This window comes from Microtus oregoni, unplaced genomic scaffold, assembly GCF_018167655.1.
Source record: "Microtus oregoni isolate MIOR12 unplaced genomic scaffold, Mior012 000031F_ref0000149, whole genome shotgun sequence".
Taxonomy (NCBI): domain Eukaryota; kingdom Metazoa; phylum Chordata; class Mammalia; order Rodentia; family Cricetidae; genus Microtus; species Microtus oregoni.
This window is the reverse complement of record NW_024543090.1, coordinates 22,297,501-22,309,853: the sequence shown is the minus strand read 5'-3', so window position 1 is coordinate 22,309,853 and position 12,353 is coordinate 22,297,501. Positions and strand designations below refer to the sequence as shown.

Below are 12,353 nucleotides of genomic sequence, written 5' to 3'. Positions count from 1 at the left end.
AAATAAATGTTTTTCTTAACCAACAATTTTAGACCATAACCCTTTGTCTATAGAGATTCAATCCTAGTCTAGGGAGGTAGCTTAGTCAGTAAAATGCTTGCCACGAAAGCATAAGGACCTGAGTTCTATTGAGCTCCAGCATCCACATAAAAAGACAGCCAAAGTGTTGTGTGCTTGTAATTCTAGCAGTGGGAGATGGGGTAGAGACATGAGGTTCCCTGGGGCTCTCTGGCCAACCATACTAACTAATAGATGAGTCCGGGTTCCAGTGAAAAACAGGGTGGATGTTCCTGAGGGATAACGCCCAAGGTTACCTCTGCATCCATAGGCATATGCATGTACACATTACTCACACACGCGCGCACACACACAAAAAAAAATCCCCAAAGATCCCCCCTGCAAGAGAATATGACTTTATTCATTCATTCATTCGTGTGTGCCCATTTGTACATGTGTAGAGACTAGATGTTGACATTGGGTGTCTGTCTTATTCAGGCAGTGTCTTTCACTGAATCCGGGCCTTACCATTTCAGCTAGACTGGCTGGCCAGCAAGCCCTCTGGGATCTCTTGTCTCTGCTCCCCAGTACTGTGGTTATAGGTAGCCACCAGATTCAGCTTTTTTTTTTTTCTTTTTGGTTTTTTGAGACAGTGTTTCTCTGTGTAACAGCTCTGGTTGTCCTGTAGATCAGGATAGTCTCAAATTCACAGAGATCTAGGGTGTTGGGATTAAAGGCATATACTACCACCATCCAGCTTTTATTTGGTACTTGAGATCCAAACTTGGATTCTTCACACAGCAAACCATCTTTGTAGCAGATGCTCTTTTATTTTTACTGAGAAATTTGACATTTTCTGAGTCAGTTCCACCATTTCCTCCAGTTTTCTGTATAGTCCTCATGTTCTGACCAGGGCTCTGTGTCATCACTGTGTCTCCACCTTTTCCTTCTTTTATCAAAAATCAGTGACTTTCTCAAGGCTCTTGGTTCCAGTTATGGTGCTCTTCCTGGAATTTGTCTCCTTGGTTGTCTCCATTTGTTTTTTCTCCCCTACTTACTCTGGTGCCTGTGGGCACAAAGGACTCCCTTACTTGCTTTTGTCGCCTCCTTACACTACATTCTTCTTTATTTTTCTTTTTCCTTCTGTGACCAGCAGAAGTCACAGGTTCAATGTGACAGTCTCTCAAATACAATAAACTTAATTTAGTGTGGTAGCTTTATAAAACAGGACAGGAGTCTTGGCCAACAACTAACCGAACATATCCTTTGGCTCCTCATCCTCAGGAAACATAATGCAGCCAGGAGATTTTGTCCAGGGGTGTTGGTCAAAACCACATTGCCTCCATCTTCTGAAGTCATCTGTCTGTCTGTCTACCTACCTACCTACCTATTATCTATCTATCTGTCTGTCTATCTATTTATCTATCTATCATCTTTATATCTATAATAAATATAACATGCGTGTATGTATATAAAATATATAAAATACTATCTTTACACATTAGGTCTCTATATTTCTTTAGAGTTTGATTTTCTTCCTATCAATGGATTAGAAGTATTTTTAGAAAAAAGTAAGTAACTCATTTAATAATCATATTTAAAAGTCTTTTCTTGATTTTCATATTCCTTAGGTTTTTTTTTTTTCTGTAGTGTTGACTTGAGTTAAATTCTTAGATCATCTTGAATTCCCCCCCCCTCTGGTTTTCACAGACCTACACAATCCTAATAGTTCGTCAGTTCAGCTCCACCTAGTGGTCACCTTTCTTCCAATTCTTCCTTCTTGCCAAAAGAGATTCCCAAATATTCCCTTTATAAAGGTCTTTCGTGCCTTCTACTTAATTAAATTAATTAATTAAAGCGATAAGTTACCCAAACTGTAGTCTCACTTCAGTTGGTGTGCCAAATGGTTGTACTTAAATTAATACATTTTTATATTTCAAACTCACAATATCTTAAATTGATTTATCACTTCCTTCAGTTTCGTAGTTATATTTGCTTATCCCAACTCCCCTTGTTTTATTGTTGTTCTTCCATACAAGAAATTTCAGAGCCTACATATTCTGTGTGTTTGTTAATCAGTATACTGATACCTAAGAAGAATGTTCCCAAAATGTATTTGACTATGGAGTTTTTTTTCTTCAAGATAAAACTAGTGTGGGAAGCACTGTATTAAGTAACCTGAAGGACTGAGCTTCTCTTTTCCACCAGACTTACTTAGATTTGATTCTTCTGCATCCCAAATGTGTATCATCTTCCTGGTAGTGGTTGTGGCTCCTCACTTTATCCTTCTCTTTCTTCACCTTTGGTGACCCACATTAATTCTTGAAAAATAAACCGACTCCATTACTCTTCTCACATTGTCAATATATTTACATATTGCAGTATTTCCAGTGTAAAGTTCAGTAACTCCATCCATTAAACCTTTGATTCCCTTATTTTTCTTTTCCTTTTTAAAAGATATCTCCTTAGAATGCCTCCTCATTTTTCTCTTGCTTAAATTCTTTTTGTATGTATATATGTGTGGTATGAGGATTCAAACCTAGGGATTTTTGTATTAGAAACATCTGGATGTGTTGGCACATGCCTTTAAACCCAGCACTTGGGAGGCAGAGAAAGGTGAATCTCTGTGAGTTCAAGGCCAGCCTGGTCTAAAGAGTGAGTTCCAGGATATCCAGGACTGTTACACAGAGAAATCCTATCTTGAAAACCAGAAAAAGAAAAGAAAGGAAGAAAGAAACATGTGTTCTGCCAGTTACTTTTCTATTCCCTGAGAAAACCCCACCCCACCCCCATGTGCTTGCACATGTGTATGTGTATTTCCTCTCCCTTCAGCATTGCTGAGGACTCACACATAGTACGTCAAAGCTGCATCCCTAGACAAATACTGTGGGGTTTTAGAACCCATTGAAAAGCTGCTTTCAAAAGTATGTCTTCCCAATTTACACTTTTTCTTTTTAACATATTGAATTTATACCATTTAAGTGGTGCCTACAATTTTTACTCTGATTATAAATATTTATATTTTATATTTCCTCTGGTTTTACATCCTATGTAGATAGCCCTGGGACTACATAAAACAGTTGTGTACTTATATTTAATAAATATTTATTGAGATAGTAGGTGACAAAGTAGCTAACTTGTCAATATATTTGTATTTTTCTTTTCCCTTAGGAAGATCTCTTACTAGTGGCTTATAAAGAATGTCACAAAGCTGTAATGAGATGTAGTACAAATTTCATGTCTAGTACCAAGACAGTAGTACAATTGTGTGGTCATGTTTTGGAAACCAAGTCCTACAAAGTGTCTGAGGATCTTGTAAGCATACATCTACCACTCTCTAGAACGCTTGCTGGTGAGTATTTCTTGCCTTTTATGTATCTGTGATAACATTTTGTAGATACTCTGAGTAGCAGTACTTTACTTTTTCCTTTGTTCCATATAGTCCCATTAGGTACTGGCATTAAAGACTGTCATTATTTCTATCCTTTGAGAGCTGTCACCACAGTAACTAAGTATAAATATTTATCTAAATATAAACTTGGTAGTCTATCAACTACCCAAATTTTAAATATTTATAAATGTTGATTTTATATCACTTTATACCAAAATTGAGATTAAATTTAAATTCTTTTGGTATTTCTTTTTTATCTTTTACATTACATTTGTGTATTTATTTCTGTTATGGATGGGGACAATGTACCATGGTGAATGTGTATGGTGATCAGAAGATTAAGTTTTCTTCTTATGGGAGTTTGTTTTCTTCTGCCACCATGTGAGCTCTGGAGATTCAACTCAGGTCACTGGGCTTGACAACAAACACCTTTACTCACTGAGCCATATTTCTTTAAGAGTAGAATAAATATTTGGAGAGGCGGACTTTTAGTTTTATATGACATATATACAATCTAAGTTTTTGGTAATACTGTATTTCAAAATTAGAACTTAATTGTTTCCATTTTGGAGTATCACTTGTAAGCTTAGTAAGCATGTGTGTGTGTTGGGGCTTGGAGTGTGGAGACTGAACCGAAGGCTTCCTGCACACTAAGCATGCACTCTGTGACTAAGATAAGTCCTCAACTCTAGTGAAAATACATTTCAATAATCCAACTTTCCAATCTTGATGAGTTAACTAAAAATACACTAATAGGGTTTAATTGCTTTCCTGTTTTCTTTTAAACATGATTTAGGTCTTCATGTACGTTTAAGCAGACTAGGTGCTGTTTCAAGACTGCATGAATTTGTGCCTTTTGTAAGTGACTCTTAAGTATTGAGTTGTTTATGTCCCATTTCTGGTCATCTCCATTGGTGGGTGGGAAAGAAAATCATATTTTTAACCCCTCTGAATAGTCACATTTAGTCACTTCACAGCTGAATATATCATGTAGCGATCTGAATAACAAAAAGACTTGAAAGGCATTGAGGGGAAGCTCTTCCATTTTACAGATTTCTTGCTTAATTTGAGGCATGTGTAGTATGAGAAATAATGTGCTCGACCTCGCTGTGTTCCAGGAGGGCTTGCACGTAGACGTCCTAGTGGAGTACCCTTTGCGCTGTCTGGTGCTGGTTGCCCAGGTTGTTGCTGAGATGTGGCGAAGAAATGGGCTGTCTCTCATTAGTCAGGTATGGCACACACACCTGTGAATGAGGTTTTTTTTTTTTTTTAAGTGATTTGTCCATCGAGTTTGCCAAATATTTACTTTTATTCTCTTGTGTCATCTCTTAGATATAAAAATTCTGAGGCTCCTATAAGTATTCCTCCTTTTTCCTATTTACTATTTATCCCATCTGAATTATAAGAAGCTAGGATGCTTGTGTAGATAGGTGAAAGCCAGCAGTACACAGTCTCCATTAACTTATCCTTTTCCAAGGTTTATCTCAGTTTGAGACATTGAGTCTTCCCACCATCTGTCCTGTTTTCATTTTAATTTGTATGTGTGTGCGCGGGTGTTTTGCCTTCTTGTATTTCTGAGCACCATGTATGTCAGTTTCCATTGGAGATCAGAAGAGGGCATCATATCCCCTGGGACAAGAGTTAGAGATGGTTGCGAGCCTCCATGTTGGTTGTTGGAGGTCAAAGCCAGGTTCTCTGGTAGGACAGCCAAAGCTCTTACTCCCAGAGCCGTCTCTCCAGCTCTCATTTGTCTTCTTTGCTGTTGTTTTTGTTTTGTTTCTATGGTGGTTATTGAATATTAGAGGTAAGCACTCACCATCTGCCCAAAGGGTACCCTATAGCTTAAGAGTATAACTCAGTGCTAAAATCCCTTTGTGCAGCTCTGAGTTCAGCCCTCAGCACCATTTAAAAATTACAATGGCTACTTTAATTATATTTCTTTCTATTTTAGGGAAACAGGGAGAAGTGCTTTTCCTAAAAGATTAAGAAACAGATTTTTTTTTTTAAAAAAAAAAACCCATAATTTGTTATTGATTCTTTGGGACTTTCACATCATGTACCCCAATCTTACTCACTCCCATCTCCTCCATATCCTCCCCTCACCCCTACACATCCCCCCAAAAAAGACTCCCCAAAATCAATTAAAAACAAAACAAGCAAAAAACCGCCTCACTTCTCCATCTTTTCAACACCTCTTCCTTCATTCTAGTGGCATTGGGTGCTGTGGTGTATCACACGGTAAACCCTTTTGTCTAGTCAGGCCTATCTGAAAAATGTTCATTGCAGTGAGTCATTGGGCTGGTTCAAGGCCTCTGGCACACCATCACTGTCACTGGATCCTCACCAAAACACCTCTTGGATACCCTGCTGTTGCCCCGAGTAATGGGGATCCTGTAGTTATAGTTCTGCAGGACAGTCTCTTCACTTCCTCCAGTAGGTCATAGATGGGATAGTGTTAGGGTGAGCTAACCCCAAGGCTTATGATGTGGATCTTTCTGGGCCACTGGGACCGCCTCCCTCAGGCAAGGCACAGAGCCAGCATTCCTAGTACCTAGGGGCCAGCTCTCCCACCCCCATGGTGAGGAGTGGGGCTGTCTTTCCTAAGTAGGGAGGGAATGGAGCAGATCTCCTGCGGTGACCAGTGATGGGCAGGGCCAGCTATCCCTGGGCCAGTGAGAGGCACAGCAAGCTCAGCATGGCCTTCAAATTTCAACATGCTTGGTAACACAGGCCATGGGCATCATCACAGAATCCAGCTGCAGCAGGACCACAGACCCAGGCATGGCCTGAGCATCACTATGGCCCCAGTAGCAGCCCAGGCCACCCATATCACTATGGCTCCTGCAGCAGCAAGGCCCTCTGGCACCAACTTGATCTCAGGTGACTATCCAGATCCTGGTCATCCTTACAGCCGTTAGTGGTACATCAACTCGGACCCTAGCTGCTGCTGTGCCATGGACCCAGACATAGCCCTAGGCAGCAGCTTAGGCCCAGACAATACCATGGCTCCATGTGGCAGTGCAGGCCACCCAAATCATTTTGTCCCCAATGGCAGCATGACCCTCAGACACCAACATGGCCACAGATTTTGGCCTAGACTCTGGACATCCATGTGACCTTTGGTGGCACCACAGGCCACAAATATCAACACAGACTCTGACTATGGTAGGACCATGGACCCAGACACGGTCCCCATTAGCAGCCTGGACTTGAATGTCATCCTGTCCCCAGGTGTCAGCACAGGCCACTCAGATCAGCATGGTCCTAGCTGCAGCATGACCCTCAGATCCCCACCTGAACCAGGTATTTTCACAGCCTTTGCTGGTATTGGGAGCCACAGATATCAACGCAGACCCTGGTGCAGTAAGGCCATGGACCTAGACATGGCCCCACACTGCGCCTTAATATGGCTCTGGGTGGCAGCACAGGTCATCCAGATTAGCCTGGCCCCAGTGTCAGTGTGGCCCTCAGATACCAACATCAGCCGTTTGATCAGACCCCAGTTATCTGCACCACCTTCAATGGTTACTGAAGCCATGGACACCAACATAAGCCCTGGGTGTTGCAGGACCATGGACCCAGACATAGCCTGTCGTTTTCCCCCCTCCATCATGTCCCCTGGTGGCAACACGGCCCTTGAACACCAAAATGGCCACATGTATGGGCCTAGACCCTGGACATCCCTACAGCCTTGGTCTCAACATGGATCGTAGATGTCACCGTAGACTCCAGCTATGGCAGAATCACGGCCCACTTGTCACCCTGGTTCCGGGTTGCAAGCAGGCTAGCCAGCATCAACACATTCCTCACTGCCCTTGCCTCTTCAAGTCTGCCTCTTACCACAGCATACAAACCGTTCTGCCCCTCTCTCTCCCACTTCTCCACCATGTATTTGTTCATCATCATAGCACCTACCGGCCCACCCCTCAGACAGCCTTGACTCTGAGGACACAGGCTGTCTGGTGGGTATCTTTTTCTTATCTAAGCCTCATGGCATCAGACAGGCTGTGGATGCCTTCAGTAGCCTGGACTGGGGCTACCTTGTGAGTGTTTTGCCTGCCAGAGCTGCATGGCCAGCAACAAACTTTTAAAGGTATCACTTAGAAGAAAAGTGGTGTTATGATTTTCTTCTTTCTCTCTCTCTTTTTTTGGTGATACAGATTAAATTCACTGCCTTGTACATGGTAGGCAAACAGCCTACCACCCATCTCCTCTTTCTTTTATTGTTACTATTGTTTTGGGACAGGGTGTTTGCAGTCCAGGCTGACCTCAAACATATGACAGTCCTGTCTCAGCCTCCCATGTGCTGATATTACATATGTGAACTGCTGCACCAACATGATGGAGGAAGGTCATTGGTTAATTAATAAAGAAACTGCGCCGGGCGGTGGTGGTGCACGCCTTTAATCCCAGCACTCGGGAGGCAGAGACAGGCGGATCTCTGTGAGTTCGAGGTCAGCCTGGTCTACAAGAGCTAGTTCCAGGACAGGAACCAAAAGCTATGGAGAAACCCTGTCTCGAAAAATCAAAAAAAAAAAAAAAAAAGAAAGAAACTGCTTGGCCCTGATAGGTTAGAACACAGGTGGGTGGAGTAAACAGAACAGAATGCTGGGAGGAAGAGCAAGTGAGTTCAGACGCCATGCTCCCCTCTCCCAGGCAGATGCGATGAAGCAAGCCGCCAGGTCAGACATGCTGAATCTTTCCCGGTAAGACTGGTGCTACACAGATTATTAAATATGGGTTAGGCAAGATGTGGAATTAGCCATTAAGAGGCTAGAACAAATGGGCCAAGCAGTGTTTATATGAATACAATTTGTGTGTCGTTATTTTGGGGCATAAGCTAGCCAGGCGGCCGGGAGCTGGGTAGTAGGAAGAGGCCCGCAGCTCTTACTACACCGACGGATTTTTTTTTTTCTTTATTTTTTCTGAGACAGGGTTTCTCTGTAACTTTGAAACCTGTCCTGGAACTCACGCTGTAGACCAGGCTGCTCTTGAACTCACAGAGATCCACCTATCTCTGCCTCCCAAGTGCTGGGATTAAAGGTGTGCACCTCTACCGCTTGGCTGCACCTAGGGATTTATGTATTAGAAACATCTGCTGGGTATGGTGGCACACAACTTTAATCCCAGCACTCAGAAGGTAGAGTAAGGTGGATCTTTGAATTTGGGGCCAGCCTGGTCTACAGAGTGAGCTCCACAACAGCCAGAGCTACATAGAGAAACTCTGTTTTGGGGCTAGGAAAAAGAAAACTTTTCTCAGAAGGCAGCTTAAAGGAATTGCTCTTCTTCCGCCATCTGGGTCTAGGGATTAGCAGGGTGTAGGCTTGGCAGCATCTTCACCTGTTGAGCCATCCGACTAAAGATATGTCTGTGGGTAAATCACTTTTTGCACAAGCATGAGGGAGGACCAGAGCTTGGGGTCTAACATCCACATAAGTTAGGTGGACTCGACAGCCCCTGTTATCCTAGCTGTAGGAGGCTGAGTCGGAATCCTCACAGCAAACCAGCTAGCTAGAGTAGCCAGATCAGGGAGCGCTGGTTCTTATTTGAGAGATCCTGACTCTGTACAAAGTGAAAGCCACTGAGGAAGACAGCTGATGTTAACATCTGGTCCACACACCCATCCTTCTACATGTAAATAGATGCAGTACATGGAGAAAGAAGATTTTTGTTTCCAATAAATCCCTTTAGTGTCTGTCTGCCATTTCTTTTACAGGTTTTTTATTACCAGGATGTTAAATGCAGGGAAGAAATGTACGATAAAGATATCATCATGCTTCAGGTTAGATTTTCATTTCCTTTTTATATTTTTTATTTTTCATATATTTCTTGTATTTCTTAAAATAAGAGGAAATACTGTTTGTAAGTTGACTTTGTCTCACCTTTAACTGAACATAGAAATAGAATGGGCAATCTATTATCATCTTCAAAATTACTGTGTAGTTTTCTGAAGGGATTATTAGAGACAAGTGTTCCTCCACTTAATACATAGAAATGTGACTTTCAATTTCTTTTACAGATTGGTGCTTCTATAATGGATCCCAACAAGTTCTTGTTACTGGTACTTCAGAGGTATGAACTAGTCGATGCTTTTAACAAGACCATATCCACGAAAGACCAGGTAAGCAATGGAGATTGGTATGTGAATTAACTCCAAAGGAAATATCATTGTCACAATTTAGTTATATTTTAAAAGCATCTTTTTTGCATATTTAGTTAGCCTTCCATATCTGGATTCTGCATCTACAGATACATCATACTAGGGATCAGATATTTTTTAAATTGTATCTGTACTAATATATAAGCTTTTTCCTCAAACAGTGCTATACAGCCACTATTTAGATGACATTTACATTTGTATTAGGTATTATAAGTGTATAGGTCATACATGGATACTATATCATTTTACAATGGACTTGAGCATCCTTGGATTTTGGTGTCTTGTTTGGAATGTCCTAGATGTCTAGGAGCCATGGTGTATCTCATACTCTGGAACAACTATACTTCCAAACATCATATGTGCACATAGAATGCACAAATACACAAACATATGTACTCCTTTTCACTCTAGAAAACCTAGGTTCTCTATAGATCAACAAAGAAAAAAATGTCTTTTAACATATTTCCTCCAGAAAATAAAGTGCCAGTAATTTGTTTTTAAAGCAAAAGCTTTATTCTGTGTGTACCATTTTATAATTTGTAGCCTGTGCTTAACAAAATATTATGGTAGGATTGTTTTTCTTGTAACTGAATAAAATCCATGCTCAAACTCAGAGATCTGCCTGCATCTGCCTCTCAAGTGCTGGAATTAATGGTATACACTACCACCCTATTTATCATTTTTACATATCATTTTTTAATGGCTATATAGCAGTTCCATTGCGTGCAGAAAGCATTATGCTTTTTGCTTTGTTTTGTTTTTCAAGACCGAGTTTCTCTCTGTAGCTTTGGAGCCTGTCCTGAAACTCACTCTGTAGATCAGGCTGACTCACAGAAATCCCCTTGCCTCTGCCTCCTGAGTGCTGAGATTAAATTGTACATTACCACTGTCCATCCCAAGCATTATACTTTCGTCTTATTACTAAAGTTTTCCTAGTTTTGATATTACAAACGTCTGTAACAGAAGTATTAAATACACACGTCTAATTGTTTTAAGATGCATTTTGTATGTAAATTTGATGAATAAAACTGCTTGATTTTTCTTTAGGTTCTTAGTAAGTATTGACAGATCAGTACCTGCACACTTCTGACAGCGTGAGGGTTTCATTGTCACCTCTGCATTGTTTTCATAGTTGAAGTACTAGCTTATAAAGTAACTCTGCCTTTTTGTTTGTTTGTTTTTTAAGACAGGGTTTCTCTGTGTCCCTGACTGTCCTGGAACTCACCCTGTAGATTAGGCTGGCCTTGAACTCAGAAATCCGCTTGCCTGTGCTTCAGAAGTGGCTGGGATTAAAGTATGCACCACCACCTAGCAAAACTGACTGTCTTAAATTTATTAAATTCTTTGCTTTATTCTTCTAACTTAGAAGTCACTTACAAAGGCCCAAAGAATAAACTAAAGAAAGGAAATTAATTTTTAGTCACTTTATACTTCATGAAAAATAACTGATTTTATCAGTAGAACTCGTTTATGTTTTAGGGACGGGTAGTCTTATCACCTAGGACGCCTACTCTAAGCCACTTTCTCACTCTCCCAGTAAGACAGAAGCTGATAGTAGAGAAAGGAAAAGATTAGAATTTGTTTGATTTAGTACAAATAACAATGTGGAGATAATGAAGAAAGTTACAGTTTAAGAGCTGATATTGAATACTTTATGTATCAGATGGAAGCTTTGGCACCTACTTATTGCTGTGCTCTGAAGAAAGCTCTAGTCTAGATGGGCCGTGAGTCGAATTAAGAAATGCAGACTTGGCCGGGCGGTGGTGGCGCACGCCTTTAATCCCAGCACTCGGGAGGCAGAGGCAGGCGGATCTCGGTGAGTTCGAGACCAGCCTGGTCTACAAGAGCTAGTTCCAGGACAGGCTCCAAAACCACAGAGAAACCCTGTCTCGAAAAAAATAAAAAAATAAAAATAAATAAAAAAAAAAATAAAAACTTAAAAAAAAAAAAAAAGAAATGCAGACTTGGCCGGGCGGTGGTGCGCACGCCTTTAATCCCAGCACTCGGGAGGCAGAGGCAGGCGGATCTCGGTGAGTTCGAGACCAGCCTGGTCTACAAGAGCTAGTTCCAGGACAGGCTCCAAAACCACAGAGAAACCCTGTCTCGAAAAAAATAAAAAAATAAAAATAAATAAAAAAAAAAATAAAAACTTAAAAAAAAAAAAAAGAAATGCAGACTTGGCCGGGCGGTGGTGCGCACGCCTTTAATCCCAGCACTCGGGAGACAGAGGTAGGCGGATCTCTGTGAGTTCGAGGCCAACCTGGTCTACAAGAGCTAGTTCCAGGACAGGAACCAAAAGCTACGGAGAAATCCTGTCTCAAAAATCAAAAAAAAAAAAAAAAAAAAAAAGAAAGAAATATAGACTTGAAGTTTTGTGGTTCTTATGTAACTATTTTTTTTAATTCTATAGGATTTGATTAAACAGTATAATACATTAATAGAAGAAATGCTTCAGGTCCTCATCTATATTGTGGGTAAGATTAAAATGTTTTGAAATGGAACATGATTTACCTTTTAGAGAATGTTAAATAAAATATAATGGGCAGTTGTCTTCTGTTGTACATCTACATAAAATATCAGAGATTAATGTGACCAGTGTGATGGATAGATTTAGAAAGTTCTCTAAAACATGAACCTTGCATATTTTTTTTCTCAGTATTGGAGATCAAACCCAGGGCCTTCCGCATGTTAGGCAAGTGCTCTAACACTAAGCTAAACTACATCCCCAGTAACCTCTTAATTTTTATACTTGACTTTTATTGTTGGGCTTTGAAGGTCTAGGTACAAGTATCCTGACTAGAAATG

The 12,353-nt window shown here is 40.8% G+C and overlaps 1 protein-coding gene across 1 annotated transcript in view; it reads left to right on the top strand.

Annotated features, from left to right (window-relative positions):
• The window catches only part of Ubr1 (ubiquitin protein ligase E3 component n-recognin 1), a 129,305-nt gene that overhangs the window by 56,346 nt on the left and 60,606 nt on the right, over positions 1-12,353 (top strand). The window contains exons 15-20 of the mRNA XM_041678812.1: positions 3,169-3,349; positions 4,185-4,246; positions 4,507-4,617; positions 9,105-9,170; positions 9,408-9,509; positions 11,959-12,022. Coding sequence (XP_041534746.1) covers positions 3,169-3,349; positions 4,185-4,246; positions 4,507-4,617; positions 9,105-9,170; positions 9,408-9,509; positions 11,959-12,022 — 586 coding nt within the window. The remainder of the gene's footprint in view (positions 1-3,168; positions 3,350-4,184; positions 4,247-4,506; positions 4,618-9,104; positions 9,171-9,407; positions 9,510-11,958; positions 12,023-12,353) is intronic.